Source organism: Crotalus tigris, unplaced genomic scaffold (assembly GCF_016545835.1).
Source record: "Crotalus tigris isolate CLP2741 ecotype Arizona unplaced genomic scaffold, ASM1654583v1 scf7180000017541.2806704, whole genome shotgun sequence".
NCBI classification, from domain to species: domain Eukaryota; kingdom Metazoa; phylum Chordata; class Lepidosauria; order Squamata; family Viperidae; genus Crotalus; species Crotalus tigris.
In genome coordinates this window covers 715,872-741,400 of record NW_024096462.1, presented here as the reverse complement: position 1 = coordinate 741,400, position 25,529 = coordinate 715,872, and the positions used below count along the sequence as shown (strand labels likewise).

The 25,529-nt window shown below is 41.1% G+C and overlaps 2 protein-coding genes across 8 annotated transcripts in view; one reads left to right on the top strand and one right to left on the bottom strand.

Moving 5' to 3' along the window:
* CACNA2D4 (calcium voltage-gated channel auxiliary subunit alpha2delta 4) overlaps positions 1-3,569 on the top strand; it is a 170,241-nt gene extending 166,672 nt beyond the window's left edge. For all 6 annotated transcript variants that reach the window (XM_039358511.1, XM_039358668.1, XM_039358749.1 and 3 more), the window contains one exon: positions 32-3,569. In XM_039358511.1, the coding sequence (XP_039214445.1) occupies positions 32-127 (96 nt within the window). In that variant the 3' untranslated portion in view covers positions 128-3,569. The remainder of the gene's footprint in view (positions 1-31) is intronic.
* A 1,402-nt stretch (positions 3,570-4,971) lies between these two features.
* The window catches only part of ADIPOR2 (adiponectin receptor 2), a 36,547-nt gene continuing 15,989 nt past the window's right edge, over positions 4,972-25,529 (bottom strand). For both annotated transcript variants that reach the window (XM_039359120.1, XM_039359206.1), the window contains 6 exons: positions 16,519-16,635; positions 14,946-15,117; positions 13,146-13,332; positions 10,058-10,245; positions 7,763-7,956; positions 4,972-6,475 (listed from right to left, as the gene is read on the bottom strand). In XM_039359120.1, coding sequence (XP_039215054.1) covers positions 6,347-6,475; positions 7,763-7,956; positions 10,058-10,245; positions 13,146-13,332; positions 14,946-15,117; positions 16,519-16,635 — 987 coding nt within the window. In that variant the 3' untranslated portion in view covers positions 4,972-6,346. The remainder of the gene's footprint in view (positions 6,476-7,762; positions 7,957-10,057; positions 10,246-13,145; positions 13,333-14,945; positions 15,118-16,518; positions 16,636-25,529) is intronic.

Here is a 25,529-nt window from a genome sequence, read left to right as displayed (position 1 = left end):
GCTGAGCACCCGCTGGCCTTCTCTTTTTCAGGAAAATGCCCAAGATTGTGGAGGAGCTGCAGCAATTTCAGCCTCATCAATCTTGCTCCTGTTTCTGCTGTCAACAACAGCTCTTCTTCTGCGGTGACAAAGTGCACTGCAGTCCTTACCTTCAGCCTGGGCTGCTATTTTCACATGGATCTCAAACAGAACTTGACCTCATTATTTTTGAAGGACTTCCTAACTCTACATTGTATTTACAAGTGATACAGAAGAGAGATAATAACTATGAGACAAAGCTAACAACTGACTCTTTCCATCTCTACAGTACAGAGATGTCCATCTAAGGCAGGAATAGGCAACCTTGGCTCTTTTATGACTCGTGGACTTCAACTCCCAGAATTCCTGAGCCAGCCAAGGTTGCCTACCCCTGATCTAAAGGTAGTGTTGGGTAAATGATGTTTATTAGATTTTTGTCTTAGCGTATAACGTATAGACTGTAATGAATTAGCTTTCTCCACCTGGAGAAAGATGCTATCTACTGGATTTAAGCCTCTAATACAGGTAGTCCTCAAGTTATGATCATGATGGAGCTCGCCCATCAGTCGTAACTCATGACAGACATAAAGCAGGTTGGTCAAATAACCAATCCAATATTATGACCTTTTCCGCAACAGTCTAACACTGCAGTTGTTAAGTGGATCAAGGGTTCACTATGGGCTGGTTTTTCAGAAAACTGGGATGCCCATTTTCAGCAAAACCATTGTAATCCATAATCCACTTGACCACATTGACTCTGTGAATTGCCATAAATGCAGGCCAGCTGCGGTCATATGTGACCACGTGGGGGAGCAACCATTGGAATTTTGAACCTGGGTTGCAAGTTCTCCCCAAGTAGGTCCATCGGAATTTCTGTTGTTAAGTGACCAGTCGTTGAGGACTACCTTTTGCTTGGTTAAATAATTTTAAATGTTTGGACAAAACTGGTGAGAAATATCAGAATTGATTTTTTTTTCTCCAAAATTGAACTTTGGCATGAGGACAGGTCAGGGATGTGTTCTGGAATTTTTTAACTCTTGCAATTTTCAGCCAGAGTTATGTCTTTTACATTAAACACTTGAACATTTTATAGAATTATGATTCCCTGTGTAAATTACAGAAATAAGTATCAGACTGAACTTACAAATTAAGACACTCGATTTGGCAATGACAATGTTTTCAAAAATGATTTTGGAAAAAAAACCGTGGACATTAGGCTGCTGCCTAGGTTTAATGAGATATTAGATGATATTGTTGCTTCCAGCCAGCCACTTTATGCCAAAGATTTATTTTCCCTTTCAGACAAACGCTTCCTCATTGGTAAGACTGCATAATAAATTCTTTAAGTTATTAAGGGCATGATGCACATCTAAGAGGATGCATTCCTGAGATGTAGAAATTATCTCTACTTTTGGAAGCTGTTTTTCTTTGTGAAAGAAACTATGGGCAATTTCATGCTCGCTTGAGAGTTTATAGATTTCACCCTTAGGAATTTAAGTACCAGATTGTTATACAACAAAAAACTTGACATTTTTACTGTATGAGACTCAAAATAGAAGTTAGATTAACTCAACATGAATGATCAGAAATGATCATCTTACAAAGCACCGTCAGGATGGCTAGGAGTTCATAAAGTTGAAAGAGGCTATTTACACTATCAAATCCAACCTTATCCTCAGTCCTAGAATCCAATTTTATTGACTAATACATACACAAAAGAAATTTGTGATAGGTTGTTTTGTTTTGCTTCCACACCACATCCTTTTCCCCATATAGTATTTGCACTGTATATTGCATAGTCATGTTGACAAGCACAAAGGATTATTTTTACGTTGATGCTGAAGCAACCACAAATTGGACTATTTATTAATGTGTAAAGATGTAATAAAACATTTTCAATACTTAACAGCAGGCATCGAAAATTAGAGGATACCAAGATTGCATCTAAAAATATACTGCTCAAAAAAATAAAGGGAACACAAACATATAGGATCCTATATGTTTGTGTTCCCTTTATTTTTTTGAGCAGTATATATTAAAGCAGCACTAACAATTAAACTATTAAGTCTGACTGGCATGTTTTGTCATTTTTTTCTTCATGTGGCCTAAATTTTACCCTTCAATTGTTAAGAACATTTTAATATTGCTGGACACCAGTTCTAGAATTAAGGTAAGGAATGATCAATCAGTAGTAACAGTATTTGACAAGAAAAAGAGCCAGGAGAAGCATAAAGGGAGATAGATGGTCCATGACTGTGGACTTCAAATCACCAACTTAAGTCTTTTTTCAGAGAACCTAGATACAAGCAATTTCTCCTCTATTGCCATAGACAAATAGATTTTGGAAATGTTATTTTCATGAAGGTACAGTTCCTTCTGTTTTAGACTATTTAAACAGAAAGATAAAGCTCTCCATAACACATCAATTGACCTTGGCATATGCACACATCAGGCTAATTTGTCATCCTTCCACAGAATGCCATCCTCCTTTAAGGCGATCTGTCCTAATGCATCTGTTCTTCCAATTCCAAGCCAAATATAGTTTTGGCACCGTTTCTTTTTTAATCTCTGAAAAAACTATATCATAGAATCAAGCTTATGAATCCAACTCTCCTGTGCAGACACCACTCATATTTTTAAAATGTTACTGTAACATCATTCATTTATTTTTGTTTGTTTATTGCCCAAGAGGCAGCTTGACAAACTTCAGAGTAGATAAAAATAGTTCTACAGACTAGTTTTAAAATCTTCAGAAAAGCAAGTGATGCACAGGTCTCAACAACACCTAAATGGTCATATTAGGAAGACAACAATTATTTTAACCTGGTGTTCTAAAAAGAAGGGAAGAAAGATACAAAACACAGTCTAAATAAAACACATGGCTTTCTTGAAAAAATTAAAAGGTAGTCAATACTTGTTTAATTTCAAGTTAATATGGTTTCTGTGATGAGCTGCTGTGATGTGGCTGAGCATTCAGATTTTTTCAGCTCAGGTTGCTAACGGTGTCATATATAAAAAATCCTACGTGGTGGAAAACCTATCCTAAAATTTTCAGTATTCACCCTCGATATTAAACCAACCATTCAACAGATCTGATTAAATTACCTGATACATTCCGGTAGTCCTTGATTTATGACGATTTGTTTGATGGGTCAGTTAGGATGGCCTTGGAAAAAATGGCATACGATCCCTACTCGCACTTATAACTGTCACACCACGCTCGCAGTCACATGATCGCAATTTGGGCACTTGGCAACCAGCTCACGTTCACCAGTTGCAACATCCCGCAGTCATGCGTTCACAATTTGCAACCTTTTTTTGCCGGTTTCCAGCAAAAAATGCTCATTAGGGTAGCTGGATTCATTTAATAACCACTATAAAAATTGTCACAAAATTGCAACAACTCACGATAAAAATTCAGGTCCCAACTGAGGTCATACGTCAAGGACTACCTACCTGGGGGTGTATGTGAGTATTAAATTACAAATGCAGTTACCTCTTATAAATTTATACTGAAAAGACAACAACAACAATAAAAGCAAAAATCCAAACCTGTTTTACATTTGTTCTTTTTATTAGAAGTTAAGAATACAACAAGTAATGGGACCCCATTGGCTGAAGACCCCCCTCCCCCAATCTTCAAAATCCAAGATGTGCTTTGTTGCCTTCAACAGTGAGCAATTAGAAACGAAAAGAAAATACTGAACAAGGCCACTAGTTAATGGGGGGAGCTGTATATCTCAACTACGCTATGCTGAACCCTGCACACATCGAAAGAAAGCAAGCAAACCTCCAGTTGCTGAGAGTAAGGCATTCAGGTGCCAACCTGGGAGGAAGTCTCAGCAAGCACCACAGAAAAAGTGCAGAGCTATGCAGTTTTCATATTGGAACACAAAATATCTTCAACAGGAAGATAGTAAAGACAGCAAAATGGTGCATTGTATTCTGTACAGGTCCTGTGCTGTTAGACTGGATTGCAAGGGCCACATTCAGAGTTAGCATGGGGTAATCCAGAGTAGGGAGATATAGTCTCTGCTGGTATATACAGAGATACACCTCTAAAAGTGCTTCTCAAACAGGTAAGTCTGGGTGTGATATGTATTACCACTTCCCCACCTTAGGTAAACTGTCCTTTTATCAGCTGACTCCATAGACACAAAACTCCGACGTTTCTCCTAGGTGGTCTCCCAGTTTGGTTGAAGGGATTCAGTTAATACTGTTCTGTTTTCAGTCTGGGATCAACGCACTGAAATATATTAGGCTGCGATTTTTACCTATATGTATTTAGTATCATGATCCTATCCAGAACACATTTGCATCTGAATTTGCCTACAAGAACCAGTTAAGCACCTCCTGCAGGTTTAAATACTTAGAGGAATTCATTTCAGAAGAAGAGCTAAGGCAGTGTTTCTCAACCTTGACAATTTTAAGGCATGTGGACTTCAACTCCCAGAATTCCACAGCCAGCAACGCTGGCTGTGGAATTCTGGGAGTTGAAGTCCACATGCCTTAAAATTGTCAAGGTTGAGAAACACTGAGCTAAGGGGAAGACCAAGGATTTCTTTATAAAAATGTAACATTTTAAAAACGTAACCAATTATGTTGCCCCACAATCGATCCTCGATAACTCACTACAGGCTAAATTATCTGTGAGACAAATGGCTAATCTATTAATTCTGCATTTTGCTCAGATGATTCTTTCTAGATTCAATATTGCTCACCAGCAATCAGCCTATTTCTTCTCACTTGCCATGTTGGCTGTTTAGTGGTGTCGTTAACTCTCTTCTCTTCGAATACTCCTGGCCTCATACATTTCAATTGGAAACATTTGAAAGCGCTCACAACTTTCTCTCGGCACAAAGCAGTACTTTAACAAGCAGAGGAAAGTCTATCCTGTGGTTTGTTTGCTTTTTACTTATTAAAAATAGTGCACAGTATTGTCCTAAACCCCAGGAGAAAGAGGAAAAAGAATGGCAGTGTTACTATTGCAGCCTGCAGAGTCCAGTGAATTTAATACAGACAACTGTAGTGTTACTGTCACTCAGCAACACACACACACACACACACACACACACACACACCAGAACGGATTAACACATAGACAGCCAGTCCTCTTCTTAGAAAAACAAAAACAAAATTGCTTTCTTATGTGTACTTCCCATCCCTCTTGAGACCATTTCCACCCTGGGCAGGTCACCTGGAAGGTTGGTACCCAACATTAACAATTGCACTTGGATAAACAAGACAGCACACCCAAAAGAATGGTGAAACACTGATGAGAGACCCCAAAAGGTCAGGATATATGCCACATTGTGCCTTAAGCCAGTGGTTCTCAACCTGTGGGTCGGGACCCCATTTGGGGTCGAACGACCATTTCACGGGGGTCGCCAAACAAGACTGTCCGCCATTTTCCCCCCTTTTCTTTAGCCACGCCCCTGGCATCCGGTGATGTATAAGTGGTTGGGGGTCACCACAACATGGGGAACTGTATTATGGGGTCGCGACATTAGAAAGATTGAGAACCACTGCCTTAAGCCATCAAACCCCAGTGCAGCAAAAGGCCAATGAAGGAACCTTAACAGACCACCCCAGAAGAGAGCTTAGAAGGCAACGGCCTTGGCGCCTTTTCCCTTTGCTTTCTGAACAGGCCGATCGGTAAGCGCTTCTTTGCTTTCGGGCCTTGTGGGCGGCGGATTGGGTCCACTGGATCGAGCCAATCAGTATACACCAGAATTAGGAAGAATCTCTAGGACCCAGATGCCTGATTTCAGGAGTTTCACCTAGCTTTCTTGCACTTTTTAAGAATTTGTGCAAAATAGAAACAGTGTGTGGTACTTGCATGTTGCAACCAATACAAAATCCATCTCCCTCCCCCCTTTTAAAACATTTATAGAAAGTTTTTAATCAAACAGAAAGTTAGAAATCTTATTTACATTTTTTTCTCCCAAAAGGGCATCTAAAAATCAACTTACCTGAACAAGTTACAAATCTTAATTAAGCTAGATTTAAAAAAAGAAAAGAAAAAAATTGCCAAGCTTTTCCCCAAGATAACCTCTCTTATTTTCTACAAATAAATATGGCATTGAACATAAGCTGATTAAGAAAGGGTTTTTTTTTTCTTGCTTCAGTTGCAGATCTCAGGAATAAGTTAAGATTTAAGAATGTTCATGTCTTCAGAACCAATTCACTCCATTGTTTGAGGTATGAATTTTTCTCCCATCTTATACTTAAGATTCCCTGCAAAACTTCCCCACCATTGTAGGCGAAGTGTGGATCGACTGCTCCCATGGTTCAGTTTTGGTTATGATCCTCAACGGGGGGACGGGTTTTACTGCATCTCGTTCTCTGAGCAGCCTCCCCCAAGGGTGAAACGGAACTCTTGAAGATTTGAAACGCCATGGAAGTGCACAAAAGCACCGGCCACTACGAAAATATGAAAGAGCTGATGGGAGTGGAACTGCAGGAGAGGGAGAAAAAAACACATACACAAAAGAGAGAAAGACAAGTGTAAGATTAGAAAATGAAGAATTTTTTTCAGAACAAGCACCAAATAATAACAGCAGTCTTACAAGCTCCTAGAACAGTGATGGCGAACCTTTTAGAGACCAAGTGCCCAAACCACAACCCAAAACCTACTTATTTATCACAAAGTGCCAGGGCCGCATCAGCACTGTGGCCTCGGGTGGCATGGGGGCATAGCCCATTGGGTGGGTGTGGCTGTGGTTGTCACGGCAGACTGGGGGGCGTGTCTGGGGTGGGCATGGCCTTGATGTTGCTCATGGGGGAGATGCCTTTGGGGGCCGGGCCGGGTTGGGGTAGATCCAAGGGGTCTCTGGTGGGTGGGATGGTGGGCAGGAGGCCCAGCATAGATGGGGGGAGGCACGCAATCCTAGCTGGGACTGGGGGGCCATGGCACCGATGGGGATCTGGCTTTCCCTGCTCAGGGTGGCCTTTGGTTTGCTGGGTGTGGGTGTGCTCTACCAACTCTACTTGAGCTTGCTAGCTAGCTGCTTTGCCTCCTTTGTGCTGGGTGGGGCTGCTGCTCGGGGCAGCAGTGGCGGCCTAATGGACCTGCGCAAGTTGCTGGCAATGGCGGCGCGTGTGCCCACAGAGAGGGCTCTGAGTGCCACCTCTGGCACGCGTGCCATAGGTTCGCCACCACTGTCCTAGAAACAGGACTAGCCTGATAAGGGACAAAGGGACAATTTATTTGCTAGGAAGCTCTCTTGTTCCATGTCCTCAGGCCCAGTAAGCATCAAGTGGCAATTTGCACATGTTCAAGGCTTAAGCTGACTGTGTTCAGCAGGTCAGCGGTTCAAATCTCACCGGCTCAAGGTTGACTCAGCCTTCCATCCTTCCGAGGTAGGTAAAATGAGGACCCAGATTGTTGGGGGCAATGTAAAATATATATACATTGCTTACTGGTGTACACCGCTTAGAGAGTGCTTGCACTTAAAGCGGTATATAAGTCTCATAAATAAATAAATAAGATGAGGACAAATTTGCTATTTCAAAAAGCTGCCTTTCTATGGCCATGTGTCACTCTCTGTCTCTAACATAGAACACTGTGATAGTTTAAGTATTTTTCCCCCATTTCTGGAAAGCCAATGAAATGTGCTAGGTGCTGTGGCTTTCAACTGCCTAATCAGCCTCTGTTTCACAACAGAACTAAACAGAGGCACTACTAGAAGTGTGTTATAGCTTCAAATATAACATTTGCCTGATGGTTCACAGCTGAACTTACCCAGATGTCACATTTGCCCGGGAAAAATCTCTCTGGGATACGAGCAGCATACAAGCCAGCGCCAGTGATGTACAAACAGGCCATGAGGGCCAGCCATCCTATCTGCCCCATGGTGGCAGCCTTGAGGAACCCTTCCGAGATGACAAAGTGCAGAGTGGGAATCACACCACTAAGGCCCAGGGCCAGAAACACTCCTAGGAGACAGAGCAAATACAACAGATTCAACCTTGCATATAAATGAACCAGGGAAAAAGGAGACTGAATGGTTGACACTCAGGATCCCAGAGAAAAATATTAAAGCTCTCTAATGTCTAAAGCAGGGGTCTTCAAACTTGGCCCTTTTATGACTTGTGGACGTCAACTCCCAGAACTCCTCAGCCGGCGAATTCTGGGAGTTGACGTCCATAAGTCATAAAAGGGCCAAGTTTGAAGACCCCTGGTCTAAAGGCTGCGGTCTTTCATCAAGGGGTAAGACTAACTGTTCCAATCAATTACAGCTAGTCCTTGACTTACGACTGTAATTGAGCTCAGAATTATAACCATTAAGTTGTGCTGGTTGTTAAAAAGAGTCCTCATGTGACTGATCCAAATTTACAACATTTTTGCGGTCATTAAGCGAATCCCATTTGTTAAATGAATGTCACAGTTGTTAAATGAACCCACTGTCCACAATGGGCATTTTTGGAAAAAAACTGTAAGGGAATGCCAGTTCCCATTAAAAAAAAAAAGGATGTACATTGCAGTCATGTTGACCACAGAACACAACGAACATCCGTCAGAGCAATTGTGTGATCACAGAGGGGCTTGGCTGTCCGAAGTTTGAATCCTTGTTGCAAATACCATATTTTTGGGGGGAGGGTCCCTCATAATTTCAAACAGTCACTAAGTCATAAGTTGAGGACTATCTATAAAGCAGATTTCCTGATCAATGCAATTGTAATTTCAATTAGAAGAATACTTTTCTGTCCGCAATCACTAACAGAGGAATGTCAACCATGATTTATCATTACTTACTCAAATAGAAAGCTGCACAAAACCCTGAGCTTCCATATCCTCTGCCATTGTGATGAAAATATTCACTTATATTAACATATTATTAACTACCAATGAATCCTGCTTTGCTATTGAACCAGGGGCATTCTACTGTAACACAAACCTCGGCTAACAAAATACACCATCTTTATAATTCATAAAATTAAATAACTTTTATCATTTTTCCCATTGGTAAAGAATACTAAACATGTTTTTGTGTTACATGCAAATGTAGTCTATACCCAATACTGCACACAAATCTAAAATCAAAGAAATACCAAGTCCAAAATCCTATTTATTCAAATAAAGTTACTGTGAACACCTCTTAAAATTAATGTAACCAATCATAACTTTAATGAGATAACTCACTTTCTCTTTTCAAAATTTTATAAATTTAATTTTAGTCCTAATACCCAGAAGACGCACACCAAAATCACCAGCTAGCATTTTTGCTGAGCATGTGGAATTTTTAAATGAAGTGTCTTAAACCTAAATATCTCACATCTACTGTATGCAAATGGCAACTATTCAGACAATACCAGAATTCAGCTCATTGGTGAGGCAGGCTAACCAGTGATTTTCACCTATCCCAGGGGTAGGCAACCTTGACTCTTTTATGACTCATGGACTTCAACTCCCAGAATTCCTGAGCCAGCATGGCTCAGCTTGGAAACCTCTCCCTTTCCCCTCAGCATGGCTGGCTCAGGAATTCTGGGAGTTGAAGTCCATGAGTCATAAAAGAGCCAAGGTTGCCTACCCCTGACCTATCCTATTCATCAGATAGGCTTGACATCAATGGCTATAGGTTTCTTAGCGTATAAGTCCCACAAACAAAATGCTGAATAACGGGTACAGTTAGAACACATAATGCAGGAAAAACAATCTTGTGATATTTTCAAAAATAAATGTATTCTGGCTTAAATGTTTGTAAAGAGTAGCCACCAATTTGACAGCTTTATCCACAGTTAACCTTTCACATCTGGGAGTTCAGTTTTATCTACATGCACACAAAATATAAGACTGGTTATTGACAACACTTTACATATGGGATGAAGTGATGTGAAGTGATATTCCATAGGCCGTTAACATACACATTTTAAAGTTGTCACAAGAAACAGACATGACTGGAATGTTACATGATGCAAATCTAAGTAACAACGGCATTATGTAATTTCAAAGGGGACAGTATCATTTGTGCAAGCTCAATTTTTCATCCTACCTCTGATACACAGTATGTTGCAAAGACCGTTCTAGAAACCTCACCTGCTCGCATTCCGCGGTATTGCGGGGTTGCAAACATGTCCCACTGTGAAACTATAATGGCTGCAATGCCCAGGACGCAGATCACGATCAGATAGATGAAGCAGGGCTGAGGGTTGCAGTAAAAAGAGTAGTAAAGCCAAGGGACGAAGCTGCCCATAATGAGGAGAGCAATCCCAGAATAGTCCAGCCTAAGACAAAGGAGGAAAAAAAAGGTTGTTTGTAGAGAACTTCATGTACTCCCGTGTCCTTGTCTGCTCCCTGATTACACACCTTTCACAGTGCTGATGCACCTAACTTTATGAGCAATAAGAATCATGCCTGATCTTATCAGTAATACAATTACATTCTGAAAATAAACTCTGGAGACTGGTGAATGTATAGGAAAGAACAATTCTGGACATCTGTTTTCACCTGGCTTGTAAACTTTAAATGTAAGACATATATTCTAGTCCAGTGGTGGTGAACCTATGGCACGGGTGCTAGGGGCGGCACTCAGAGCCCTCTCTGTGGGCACGCACGCCGTCGCCCCAGTCCTAGGCCTTCAGCTGGGTTTTATAAAACCTCTTCGCTTTAGGCCTCCGCCGTGTGCAAAAAAAAAAAAAAGTTCAATCAATCAGTCAATTTCAACCTCTCGCACGGAAAAAAAAAGATCTTGCAAAGTTGGAATTGATTGATTGAACTTTTTAGTCCCACCCAATCTGCTGTTACCACTGCAACCACGCCCACCCAATGGGCCACGCCCACCCAATGGGCCATACCCACCCAATGGGCCACACCCACCCAATAGGCCACACCCACCCGGTACCTGACGATGCATAAGTAGATTTTGGGTTGCAATTTGGGCACTCGGTCTCTAAAAGGTTCGCCATCAGTGTTATAGTCTGTTGATCCCTGAAATAAAACTTTTGCAAACTTTCCCAAACAGGAAAACTGTCTCAGCTTATTTCCAATCTTATTTCCCATCTAGCCCTAAGAAACTCAGTACAGGTAGCCTTTGGGATATGATCATAATGGAGCTTGCCCATGACAGCCGCATGTCACAACAGTTGTTAAGCGGATTGGCCTCGCTTAATGATCCTACTAATTGCTCTCTCTGTTGCAAATGTTAATAGCAATAGCAGTTAGGCTTATATACCACTTCACAGCCCCCCTTTAAGCGGTTTGTCAGCCTCTTGCCCCCAACAATCTGGGTCCTCATTTTACTGACCCCGGTAGGATGGAAGGCTGAGTCAACCTTGAGCTGGTCAGGATTGAACTCCTGGCAGTCGGCAGAATTAGCCTGCAATATTGCGTTCTAACCACTGCACCACCAGGGTACTTAAACGTTAAACCAGTGGTTCTCAACCTGTGGGTCGGGACCCCATTTGGGGTCGAACGACCATTTCACGGGGGTCGCCAAACAACGCAATCCGCCATTTTTCCCCCTTTCCTTAGCTGGGCTACTCCCTTTTATTCTATTGGCTTTTGAAAGCCAATAGAATAGACTCTCTTGAATAGAGTCTAATTCTATTGGCTTTCAAAAGCCGATAGGAATTGTCCAGGCTGTCTCTGCCCTGCTGAGCCCACCAAAAGTCCCCTTCTGCAAACGGTGCTGCACCAGTTGAGTAGTCCTCGACTTACGACTGGCTGAGTAGTCCTCGACTTATGACCGGTTGGGGGTCGCGGCATTAAAAAGGTTGAGAACCACTGCGTTAAACGAATGCGAGAGCTGTTAAATGGTGCATAGGGTAGCTTGGGGGTGGGAAGACTACACAGGCCCAGGGCTGCCTGACCCAAGCCTCCCAAGGCTATTCCCACCCCACGAGGCACCATGTGCTCCGCTTCTTGCCAGGGTCTCAGCAACCCTTCAGCTTTCTTTTCACCAGCAAGCAAGGGGAGGTCAGACCAGCAGGAGTTTGCAAACTCCAGCAAGCAAGGGGAGGTCAGACCAGTCAGAATTTGCAAGCCTCCAACGAACAAGGGGAGACCCCGTCCAAGAACTTGCAGGATTCAGCCTCCGCCAGGCCCCAGCAAAACCCAATGTACTATTTTGGTTTTTTTTCAGTTTCTGAGATAGGTATCTGCCCTGATACAGGGTCAGTTTCTTATGAACTCAGCCTCCTGGCAAAATCCTGCTATTTTGCAACTGGTTCTATTCTTGCCACATGCGGAGCTTTTTTTTTTTTTTTTTTTTTAATGAGGCTCCATTTTTTTAAAGCAGGTCCTATTTGTGCTTTTTATGGAAGCTCCTTAGAAAGGGAGCCCCCTGCAGGTTCATGAGAATAACACCTGCTTTGCCACAAGGCTAAGCCTGTAAGAATGCTGAGGCTAGGTGCTAGGCTAGGCTAGGCGCCTCTCTCAGAAGTTGCAAAAAACGAAAAGTAGGCTGGGTGTTGCCGGGCTCTGGAGCAAGCTAAGTGCTGCAAGTCCTTGGGTAAGAAGGAAGCTGGAGGCCTGCAAGCTGTGGCAGGCCTGAGCTCCCTTTGTTGCCCGGCCTCCATTTGGTTGCTGGAGTTTGCATACGCCAACTTGTTGATCTGCCCTTACTTGCCTACTCCAACTTGTTGATCTGCCCTTAACTTGCCTACTCCAACTTGTTGATCTGCCCTTACTTGCCTACCCCAACTTGTTGATCTGCCCTTACTTGCTGGGTGGGAAGGAAGCTGGAGGCTTGCAAGGCCCAGCTGATTCGCTAGAGCCCCCTGATCTCCCTTAGGTGGACGAGTGGCTGCAGGGACTCAGCCGGGTGGGAGGAGTGGGGGGTGAGCGCTGCAGCACCCTCTCAGTCCGTTGCAAGAACAAATGACTTCAGGGTTGCCACAGCTGTCGTTAACTTTGAAACCAGGTCACCAGTAGCTTCAGGGGAGTCTGCTGTAACTTCAAGCGGTTGGCTAAGTCACCTGTCGTTAAGTAGCTTACGGGATTGCCTACATACACGCAATGCACTGCCGTTTTTCAAAATGGTTTGTGTACATTGGCTCAGTGATCCATATTGCCCTATGTCCAATCAGTAAACTTAGCCAATTTCTTCAGTTTTTCCCATTGCCCAGACCTAAAAAGAGGCAGACTAGGGATTTTAAAGCTCATGATTAATCATTAAAATGCTTACTTGGAGAAGAGCCTGGAAACACCTTCTGAATGGCAGTAAACTGTGTGAAAAAGCCATGAGAAGGAAAGGCAAAGGATGGCTCCCAAGAAGAACAATCCAACCACCACCTTCTCTTGAACGGGTGCTACAAAGGACATATTTGGCCGGAACATGTAGAAGATCCCCAAACACAGAAAGAACACACATCCTAGACAAAGGAAGACACGGTTACTGGAAGACGGGCAAAGGGGGCATAACCACAAAATACTGCCTCTAAATCATCTATCTTATGACTGTGCATATTCCAGCTAATAATAATAATAATAATAATAATAATAATAATAATAATAATAATAATAATAATAAAGTTGGAAGGGACCTTGGAGGTCATCTAGCCCAACCCCCTGCTCAGGCAGGAAACCCTATACCATTTCGGACAAATGGCTGTCCAGTCTCTTCTTAAAAACTTCCAGTGTTGGAGCATTCACCGCTTCTGGAGGCAGGCTGTTCCACTCGTTAATTGTTCTTAACTGTCAGGAAGTTTCTCCTTAGTTCTAGGTTGCTTCTCTCCTTGATTAGTTTCCATCCGTTGCTGTTGGCTTATTTTCTGACAAGAGGCAAAGATTTGCCAAAATTCTCCAATAAATTCGTAACAACGCTAACTGCTCTTTCCAGTTTTTCAAGTCTATCCTACTAGAATTTTTGATTCTTCCAAACTAATACCTGCCTACAGACCTCCCTTCCTATTTCAAGGTTACTCTTGGTGCACGAAACATTTTAGCAGGATTATGAAATCCAACAAAACAAGTGATCTGACACAAAGTCAGGATTAGGTCTAGCTTAGTGTAATCACGCATTGGAAATGGCGCTGACCACAGATATAATCAGTGAGCCACTAAGGCTTGGGGCAGATGTACTTTGACTGAAGCATAACCTACCAAGTAAAATAGTTGTAATTTACATACATTAAAAATGTCAGCAAATCACGTTTTGTTCCAGATCAGTAGTATATACTGACTGCAATGGCAATTCAAGGTAATTGAACATTAGTCTCAATGGTCAGGGAGCAAAGGTAATTAAGCTACTTTCAAAGATAATACAGAGAGTTGCAATGGATAATGTTGGTCTGCACCACTGCAACTCAGATAGCCCATGTCAAAGCCTAGAACCAGAAATCTTGATTCAGAAGTTTGATGAATGAAAGATTTCTCAAAAGCAAAACAAATCTATCTGATGCAATGAACAATACTGATAGTTAAAAAGAACCACCACTAGTTTGACATTGTAACTCAAGCTTGTTAAAGGAACCATATATAATGCAGGAGTGTCAAACTGCCGGCCCACGGGCCGGACGCGTCATCCGGAAGCCACACCCACCCCATTGCCGGCAATGGCAAAACCATCCCGATACGTTACGCGACATCATGTGACATCTCGAGTTTGACATGTCTGATATAATGCATAGGTTGGATGGCTATAATAGAAAAAGATAGGGTGATCTTAATTAAAATGATTCTTTCGGGGAACGGGAAGTAGAGTACCAGCTTTCACATGGATCTAGTAGATCAACAGTGACCATCAGGCAGGTCAACAGCAATCTTCAAATTGTTACCAGCCATAGCTGGGCAGAAGAACATATTACAACTTGCTAGCTGAGCTGTATGTATCAGAATATTGGGTTCGAGTCAACAAAAATTAATACTGGACCAAAACTATTTATTCTAATAGAATTACCAAAGTGACTATATTACATTCCTTTCATTCCTATTCCAATATGAACTATAAAAAGAAAAGAAAAAAAAACATTTTCATCAAGGGTACCTAGTAGATGCGTCCAGATGTTGCCTGTCTCTGTGTGTATTCTGAAAATGCTTTTAAAGCAAGCCCGGAAAGAAGGCATCGGTGGCCGGTGCCCATGCAACAGGTAGTCGTTGTCTTTTAACCAATCAGGCAAGACGTCGAAGGGAATGACACGCCATCGGCCCTCCCATACCTGAAGGAAGTAATAAGAAGTTATATTCTGGATGATGGTGTGATGGAACAGATCTGTTGAAAAATATCCTGCCCCCCCCAGGAAATCTACATATATGCTGTATGTATATATGCCCATTTGATTTTCCCCATGAAGTTAGTACACAAGATGATTATGATTCCCTCCTAGTTGAGCTGTATCAAAAGGAAGAACTGCAGAAGAACAAGAACGTAACTACTCTCAAAATGCAGCCCTACTACTTCCACATGCTTCCATCTTCTAACATTGCTCAAGGGCACAATGGTAGATGATATGCAAATTTTGAAAATATTTATTATTTCTTGAACCTATGCATACGTTATGTGCTATAACGGCTATAATGTTGCTTAGTGTGAAATTTTTTCCCATAAGGAAGTGTTCTTTCACAATATCCATTTGTAGGTGGTAAAAACAGGAATGAAAATAAGCACGTATGTATCATGCAGATAACTCACTGGGCTGCAAGACTCTATAATAGATCACCTGAGGCATATATAATGCATGAAAACAATGACAACCTAATACATCCAGTTTATTCAACGAACACAAAAGAGGTTCCTCCCAAGCAGGAATCAAATATATTATAATTTTTGAAATAGTTTCAATCCTGGATAAAAGTAAGAAGCAGATTCCTCTGCTACATTTGTATATTGGGGTTAAATTTTAATAGAATTTGTGTTAGATAACTAGGTTGCTAAATCTCTTGTTCCACTGATGCAGATACAGAAATGCAGAAAAGGACAAAATTATTCTGTTTTACTTCTGAAATTAATAACAGTTGCATCATGTTTAGGCTACTATATAGTATGAACTATTACCCTTTAAAGAATTGAAGAAAAATCAAAACAAGTACTGCTCCCAGAATTATACAATAGATTTGCCCAACATAGCAATTCAATAGAATTGGGATTTTATTTTTTGTACTGTGGAGACAATGAGATTCCAATACAAAAGAGGCATATGGTGATTTGAAAAGATTTGCAAGGACTAAAAGAAAGAATTGGGGAGAGGGAGGGAATGTGACCTTGTAAATTAAAGTCCTGTGACCCAGAAACTTGTGAACCACAGAGTATTATTCTGCTTTCACTTCTGCAGATGTTTCTAAAAGGAGACTCATCAGTTGTACCACATGTTTAATCCCACATTTCAACTTGTAATCCACATCATATTAAATTTTCTAATTTATCCAATTATGGAAGCTGTGAGATCTGAAGATACACCTACCAAAACAGAAGTAACCACCGAGATGACAGCGGTTCTTGATGACCACCCACTGTGACTTGCCTCTTTGTTGCCAGAAGGGCATGCACTGCTAGCCACGGGACCCACAAGCTGTGTAAAGCTCACTAGTGCATGGTGCCCCTTTGCTTTACAACATCTTACCTTGCATACAAATTCCTCCATTCTCTCCATTGCGTGGTGGGCTTGGAGGAGAGGCAGCATTCCCATAAAGCCCTCATCTTCCTGAGGTGAATTGTCATCCCCATCTTTGCCAGAATCCTGAAACAGAAAAATAATTAAAGATGGTAAGCAAAAGCTTTATTTTCAAAGGGCAAAACTTAAAACTGAAAGGTAAACTACAAAGCCAGAAATGTGAGTCGATGCACAAATGCAAGAAGATTGACCACTAAGACACCTTATCTAAGCTTCCTGTTCCACAGATGTTCTTTGGTTAGCTGTAACTGAGTGTTATGTGCCTCAGGAAGCTGTTTTTGGCATGGTTGGGAAAGACTGAAGGAGAGAGAATATAACTGTCTTCTGCTGTGTATCCCAATGTCTTTCAGAGAAGAATTAAAAATCTCCAAAGTTACTTGTTTCCTAAAAGTTTAAATAAGTACACAGCATGAATATCATCTATTATAGGAAATCCTTGACTTATGAGTGGCTGACATTTGAAGTTACAACAGCCTTGGAAAGGGTCCTTCAGGGGCCTCTAAAGCACCTCCGGCTGTCGTAAAATGTTACACTGCCTGCACTATGCTCACTAGATTGTGATTTGGATGCTTGGCAACCGTTTGCACTTATGACAGGTTGCCAAGCATCCTGCGATCATATGATCGTCATCTGTACTCTTCTCAGGGCAGCTTTCCCAGAAAGTCATTGGGGAGGCTGGCAGGGAAGGTCGCAAGCTGCTGCCACTTGTTGAGAGGATTCCCTCTTGTTTCTGGGGTCTGCTGAAAGAGCTGCCTGCTGAGGGGAGCTGAATTCTTTTGGAAAGAAGAGCTCAGATCCTGAAGATCAGCGCTTGGTTTCTGCACCCACCCAAAGGTGTTCCCTTCCGTAAATGGAAGGGGGCTGAACTACTTTGGTGAGGAGAAAAGAGCTCAGACCTGAACACCTACTGAAGGTGTTCCGTTCAATGCACGGAGATCTGACATCCTCCTACACAGTGTCGAAACAGAGCTTAAATCCTGGTTATTTGAACTCTACTCCTGCAGCCTGAAAAAAGAAGTTTCCTTCCCCACACAGAAGGAGCAGACATCCAGTGGCAGGCAGTAGATAGATAGATAGATAGATAGATAGATAGATAGATAGATAGATAGATAGATAGATAGATAGATAGATAGATAGATAGATAGACAGAGACAGACAGACAGACAGACAGATAGATGGTAAGATGGTTGTCAAGCACTGTTTTCTTTTAATGTGCTGGGTTATCTGTTCCAGATATACATGTATTTGTTCTTTCATTTCATTGTTTCTTATTTTTGAGGTATAAGGTGCCCAAAGTCATTATGAGTTGTATGGTCTCTAAATCAGAGAGAGCGAGAGAGCGTGAGAGTGAGAGAGAGAGACTCTTAAAGCTGATGCAGAAGATAAAGGAGATTGCTAGGGAATGGAAATAAGCAAGATATCAGATCTTGATAAGCATAGTCCCGTGACCCTTTCCAGGGTGTATGTTTCCATTGTCCTTTCTTAATAGCTCTATGAAGAGTGAGGAAAAAGAGCCATCCCCCCAACTCCAAACAATGAAAGTAGCAGCAAATTACAACGGTAGTTTCTCTCTCTTTTTCCTCAATTAATAGATCTCTACTCTGCCTTCTCAGGTGGTAAAAGAATGAACAGACAGTCCTTGGCTTCATTGAAACACTTCATCAGACCTTGAAAATAAAGAGCATCCACATGGAACATACTGCTGAGGAAGTAGAAACACGCAGGATTCTTGAATATATGGAAACAGAGGTCTTTGTACAATGAATCAACCCATGTAGCTACAGTAATTTATATAAGGTAAAATTATTTTCTCATTTGCATCTAGCTATCGGTATTTGTTAAGACGATAATTACCCTAAACAGTCTTGCCTTTACACCCTTTAACAGTTTGCCAGCTACGGTGAACTTTCCTATCAAATACTATACCTAACACTTGTCTTTTTCTTCTCTTTGGGTCTGACCTATTGAATTACCCTTATTAAAGGGCATGGGGGACATTCTCTTACCCATTTAAAACAGCTTTAAGAGGCTTTAAAATACTTTTTAAAAGTAATAAAAGCTTTAAAAGTTTTAATTTTCTCACCTGCATAGGTTGGAGAATTACTATTTTGAGAGACAGAGGGAGGGATCTCAGCGATGCAGAAACTTAAAACTTTCGCTAAAATGCTGCTCCCTTTTTTCGCCCACTATAATTAACTTGGCTCAACAGTCTTACTGCAACAACATCAGAGATAAATGGCTCAGCTTCCCCTGTCCTCTTGGCCAACTACTGCCACTGCAATCTTGAGCGGCCTATTCCCCAGAAGCAGGGGAAGAGAAGCTTTAAATGAAATGTTTCAAAAGAGGGACATTATTTTGCAGTAACCTGACTCCAGAAGGAAGCTTGCCTGTCTAACCAATCACAAGGATATTTTGTGTGAGGAGCTCCGTAGGCGTGTTTCTGCTCTAAGGGCTCGGCAACCAGACTGCAATAGGGGGCACGTAACCCAACGGAAGCATGCCATCTGGATGCAGCTAGTTGTTATTCTAAACTGACACACAATAGAGCGAGACTTTTTCTCTTCTGAGTTGAGCATTCAAGGCTGGAATGATCTCTGTATGGATGGTGAACTGCCAGTGTTTGTTTTTGCAAACTTAAAAAATTTTAAGGTTTGGGGACAAGGTAAGCAAATTACAACAGTTAACACAGTTACAGTTTGCAGAAATGAAGTGTGAGGAAGGCAGCATTCTGTAACTTAATGACATTGATGATGGCCATCAAAAGAAATGCCCCCAGAGCACTAAGCATTACTCTACTGTAGGAGTGACCAATGTATGATACTCCCAGCACCAGTATATTCACCGGGATGGTATGATGGACTATATCTTCAACCTCTACTACCTTTGGCTATATCTTCTAGATGCCATCTAACTGCAATGAGGATGAACACAGGTAGGCTATTCTCCATTCTATAGAATAGATGCATCCCAAGACAGGAGAACAAGAGAGAAATGAAATGAGAGTAAAAAGGTTAGCCAAGAACAAAAGTGGTAATAAGGATATAATAGTCCAGAAAAACTTTGAAGAGGAAAAGCTGGCTTGAGTTAACTGAGCAGGTGAAGCAGAATACAGCAGAAGTCAAAGTCAGGAGTGAGAAATACACACAAAGAGAATGGATGATAAGCTTATATGGTAACATTAAAGTGCAGCAAGGGATTCCAGAAGAACTACACAGTCATTGTCCATATTAGATGTATATAAGGCTGGTCCTCTCTGATGTAAGTGAGCACTACATATCCTGATATCATCCATGTATACTGGACCTACACTAGACCTCTCTTCCCATTACCTCAGTATCCTATCCCCTTGTGGATGTGGGCTCTAGCCCAATGCAAATGAAGGGCACCAGGTCGAGAAAGGTTATAAATCAAAATGAAGACATAAGGTTCATTATTATGCAAAAAAGTGTTAGTCTACAACAGTGGTTCTCAACCTGTGGGTCAAGACCCCATTTGGGGTCGAACGACCATTTCACGGGGGTCACCAAACAACACAGTCCGCCATTTTTTCCCCTTTTCCTTAGCTGGGCTACTCCCTTTTATTCTATTGGCTTTTGAAAGCCAATGGAATAGACTCTCTTGAATAGAGTCTAATTCTATTGGCTTTCAAAAGCCGATAGGAATTGTCCAGGCTGTCTCTGCCCTGCGGAGCCCGCCAAAAGTCCCATTCTGCAAATGGTGCTGCACCAGTTGAGTAGTCCTCGACTTACGACCGGTTGGGGGTCACGGCATTAAAAAGGTTGAGAACCACTGGTCTATAAGGTGCTAAATAATAAATCTGGTGATCAAAATACTGTATGAAAAATGTCTCCCAGACATAGTCTTATATTCTTTAAATGTAACAGATTGCTTTTTATCAAAAGAGTTTATATTACTTGTATTTGGTCTATCATGCCAACATACCTAATCCCCCGAAATATGTTTCTACAGTATCACTTTTTTAAAAAACGGGTAAAATGACTAGATTCTGATTTTCCACTATCCCTTGCTATCTAAAAACAATCCAGAGTTGCTTTTAGTGAGATGGACGGCTATACAAAATGTGATTAATAAATAATAGTTTCCCATAATTTAGACACAAATATGAATTGGTCCTCTATCTTAAAAACAGTTTCAGTGTAATAACTTTTTTCTTAGTCTGTGTGTCAGACAAATAACCAACCTTTGCCTATCTGTTCAACAGCAACACAAGTAATGGCTGTGTAGTCAACTTATTTGGAGAATGACCAGGCACTCTGAAACCAGGCAGAACTGAGAACTGCAGCTGCCCTCAAAACATCTTCCCCCATCTTTTTTGACCATATGTTAATTCCCAAAGCAGCTGTGCATTAGTGTGACAAGCTCCCTGGCATAAGTTGGCTTTATGAAGCACAAGAGGAAAAAAAAACCACACATCTACAACAGCTGTTGAAAAACTTCTCTTCTTCTTCCAGAAAGGGAAATGACCTATCTGCTTGGTACAAAGCTTTTTTTTTCTTTTAAAGACAACAAATGGATTTTTTTTCTTGTCTTTTCTCCCCAAGTCATATACTGTGTTTCCCCAAAAGTAAGGCCTACCCCGAAAATAACCCCTAGCTTGATTTTTGGGGGTGGGCCTAATATAAGCCCTGCCCTCAAAATAAGCCCTAGTTTTGGGGCGAGGCACACACCTAAAAATCAAGCTAGGGTAGGGGTGTGGAGCTGCCCTATGTGCCCTGCACCCACTTACCTTGCAGCCAAGCCTCTCCTCGCCGGTCCACTTCTTCTGCGGCGTCTTCTGTAGCCAGGCCTGCATTTCTCAGTCACAGGCCTTTCCGGAAGGCCTCTGCAGCTGTGAATCGAGCTATGGATTCAATCTATAGCTTGGTTCTGCAAGACCTCTGCAGCCGAGGACGGAGCTATCGATTGAATCCACAGCTCGGTACTCGGCTGCAGAGGTCTTCCGGAAAGGCCTGACTGCGAAATGCAGGCCGAAATGCAGCTGCAGAATGAAGCTGCTCCTTCAGCCACAAGAGAAATGGATCTACTGGGCAGGGCTGTCGTTGCTGGAGGTAAGACATCCCCCGAAAATAAGACCTGGTCCTTCTTTGGGAGGCAAACAAAAAAAAAAGGCGTGGTCGTATTTTCGGGGAAACACAAGTATACGTCATCAAATGAATGTTTGAACAATTTTATGCAGAGAACAGATCCTGCAAAACAGCATCAAAGCAATCTCAAGCACATAGTGATGGTAGTTTTGGCCAAACTATATCATGTGGTAGGATTTCTCAGTGAATTTCAGATGTCTGAAACTGAACTCCGTAAACTTTGTATTTTAAGATTGTGTGAAATGGTGTCTTTTTTTGACAGTAGAATGCCCCTCACTGAGAGAATGAATTCTCCTCTTCAGCATTCCTCAACTGTAGACACCACAAGAGGAAAACAATGCTAGTTTATGGGGACAAAAATTAGACGGGATCTGGTAGCACCTTTTCTGTCTAACAAATTTTGTTAAAAGAGAAAAGCTTTTGTGAGCTGCAGCTCCTTCTGGTTTCCTAACAATTTCCAAAGCAGTTCTACAGAGTCAGGAATATTCCACTACACATTTGTGAGGGGCACAAAGAAACAGAAAGAAAAGCTTGTTATGTTTGAGAGTTTTGTCTTGAATGTTTGTCACTCCTTGCAAAACAAAAACAAAAACAAAAAAACACCTCAGAAATTAAATCAGAACACGATGGAGAAGAAATGATATGTAAAATTTAAAGGTACAGTGGAGGAAAATAACTACAAATATGTACAAAATATTGTGCGGATATACATGAAAAATAGATAAAACACCATTTGTCTAAACATTAACATGAACTTTTATAACTGCTTTTTTCCTCACAAGAGTTAAACATTGTTTCTGTACCTTTAATAATTTTTTAAAAATATTTTATGCTTTTTAAAAATATTTTAGCTTAGTTTTTCTTTGATACTGTTGTTGGGTCTCTCCTCTTTACTCTGCTGTAACTAAAAAGCATATTTTTAGTTTCAAAGCAGGCTTACTGACAGATTCTTTCCAAAAGGTCAAACAGCTGAATTCAGAAGTCAACAAGGCCCCGGTTGTCTAACCAATGTTCCAGCTGGGCTTTTGCCATGAAGAAGAGTCAAGTGCTCTGGTTTGTTATTCTTCACACTGTACCAAAGGCCTCAGCGCAACGGATCCAAAATTTCACAGTTACGCTTCTAGGCCACACACTAAAAATGCACAGAACACCACAGATGCAGGTCTTTTAGACAAAACCCACCATCCATCAAGAGCAAAAAGCTAGAGTGGCTGGAAAAAGATGGGAAGAAAACAGCCTTTTGTTTATAAGGATTATAAGGGAAGGGGGGGAAAGGAGAGAGTCAAGTGCAGGTTTTCAGAGCTGTACATAAAAAGCCCATTCATCAGGTGATAAGAGTCACATGCATTTGATTGTGCCAGTTTAACAAAAACCATAGTAAGAGGCATTTGTTTAGGCGATAATCAGTAACTGAAGAAATAGCAGAGGAAACAAAGACACTCCAACCATTCAAAGGGCGAAGGGCAGAGAGAGATAAAGAAAGTAAGGAAGGGCAGACAGCTCCAACACAGAGGAGAAAGCAGCAAAATTGATGGGGGGAAACTTGAGAATATTTATTCATTTATTTTAAAAACTATCTATGGCTCCACCCAATCCATATGGTTATGGGCAGCAAGCTTTTCATACGTGGCAACTTTAAAGGTATGTGGACTTCAACTCCCAGAATTGCCCAGCCAGCATGTGGAACTCTGGGAGTTCATGTCCACAATCTTAAAGTTGCCAAGCTTGAAAGCACTGTCATACATAATTCTGCCCTTACCACTTCCCAAATACCTATCACCTAGTAAGTCTGATTAAAAAAAAAAATTAAGTACATAGATTACTGCAAATTTCAAAACAGTGGTTTATCCAGTTAAAAAGGAAAATCAACATGTAAGTTACACCTAATGGAATTTCATGTAAATGGTATTTCCTTTCTTTAGAAAAGCATTTGCTAAAATACTTGTTAGAAAGAATATCCAATATCCAATAAATAGTCCAATAAAACAGGTTTATCATCATGTTTGAAATAACAGATGAAGCCATGCATCAAAATCACTAATAGATTCATTACCAGAGAAGTTTTTAGAAAGTGGATCCGATGTCCTCTTTATGATCGTATATTTTCTATAAACACATTCAGAATTAGTTTCTTATATTTTTATTCATATGCTCCTGTTTCTAATCAAACAAAGGTTTTAATATAAACGGGGACAGAGAAATATCTACATTATATATTTTCCAAATAAACTGCCTATGTTTATGACAGGACTGATTGGGACTAAATTCCGCTTATAAAGCTTAGTAGTACTGCACTTTAGTTCTTTAGCAGTAGCCATTTTGAGATGCATAATTTATCGCTACACTTTAAGGCATATAGTCTGTATGCAGATCTGTGAACTTGAACTGTCTGAAGCCAGCCAACCAGCCAGCAATATTTCCTTCTTTTCATGAGGACACAAAGCAGCTCTTTGTTTTTCGAAATGACTCTTAAAATAGGTTATCTACCATATCTTGAACACAGAGAAGCTTGTGGCACTAAAGCAAAACCAATGACTTAGTCCTATGATCTCCTTCAATGATGTGGACAGAATTGGAATTTTCTCTCAACCATATCTTCGCTTTAACCTATGCTCTGCTAGTCTCCAGCCAATTGGATTTCATCCTTTCCAGGCTTACAAAGCCCCCTCTGAAACCACATTGAAAACTTGCACTTTCTTTCCAAATACAAAAGGAGAAGAAGCTCCAGAACAACAATACTTGGAATTTGGAACAGAGGGCATAATCTAACTTGGATAAAATCCAGGCTTACGAAGCCCCCTCTGAAACCACATTGAAAACTTGCACTTTCTTTCCAAGTACAAAAGGAGAAGAAGCTCCAGAACAACAATATTTGGAATTTGGAACAGAGGGCATAATCTAACTTGGATAAAATCCAGGCTTACGAAGCCCCCTCTGAAACCACATTGAAAACTTGCACTTTCTTTCCAAGTGCAAAAGGAGAAGAAGCTCCAGAACAATAATACTTGGAATTTGGAACAGAGGGCATAATCTAACTTAGATAAAATCCAGGCTTACGAAGCCCCCTCTGAAACCACATTGAAAACTTGCACTTTCTTTCCAAGTGCAAAAGGAGAAGCAGCTCCAGAATAATAATACTTGGAATTTGGAACAGAGGGCATAATCTAACTTGGACTGCATGACTCAACAGTAGTTTCTGAATCTGAGGCAACTTCCCCATTCACTTCCCGTCTCCCTCCCATGTGCACCCACTAGCGCTCTTTTGCAAGATGAAAATGGGTGTTCCTTCTTTTTTTAATCCTGGCCCTATTTGATTTTCTTCTTTAGAAATCAAATACTATAATCTTCCCCTTCCATTTTGCAACTGTGTGCAAATTCAGATCATAAGTACACACAAAACAAAATGAGCAAACTGTCCTGCTGAGAGCAGGAAAATAAGCATGAATTTTTAATTCAATAGAATATCTTGCTTGTCGTTTTTCCTTTAGGCCTTCATATCTTTTTGGGTTTAAAGAACCTTTTCGAAGTTCTTTAAAATTTCAAATGTAAGAGCAATTTGCAGAAACGCTTGAGATGAGCCAGTATAACCTAATGAGGGCATTTTTAAAAAAAAATAATAATATTTTATTAGATTTTATATGTGTAGGGAAAAGGTGGGGTCGGGACAGGTACAGGGAAATCAGGATAAAGGGGACAGGGTGTGGATAGCTACAGTAAATACATGATTCAGCGAACAAGCTGTAGTCTGGGTCTTCACATTGAGTATTATTGTTTATATAATACTAGACATTTATAAGAATAAATCGGTATAGTTACAACTGACTTTTGGTAAAACATCAATATTCCTTTAAATAA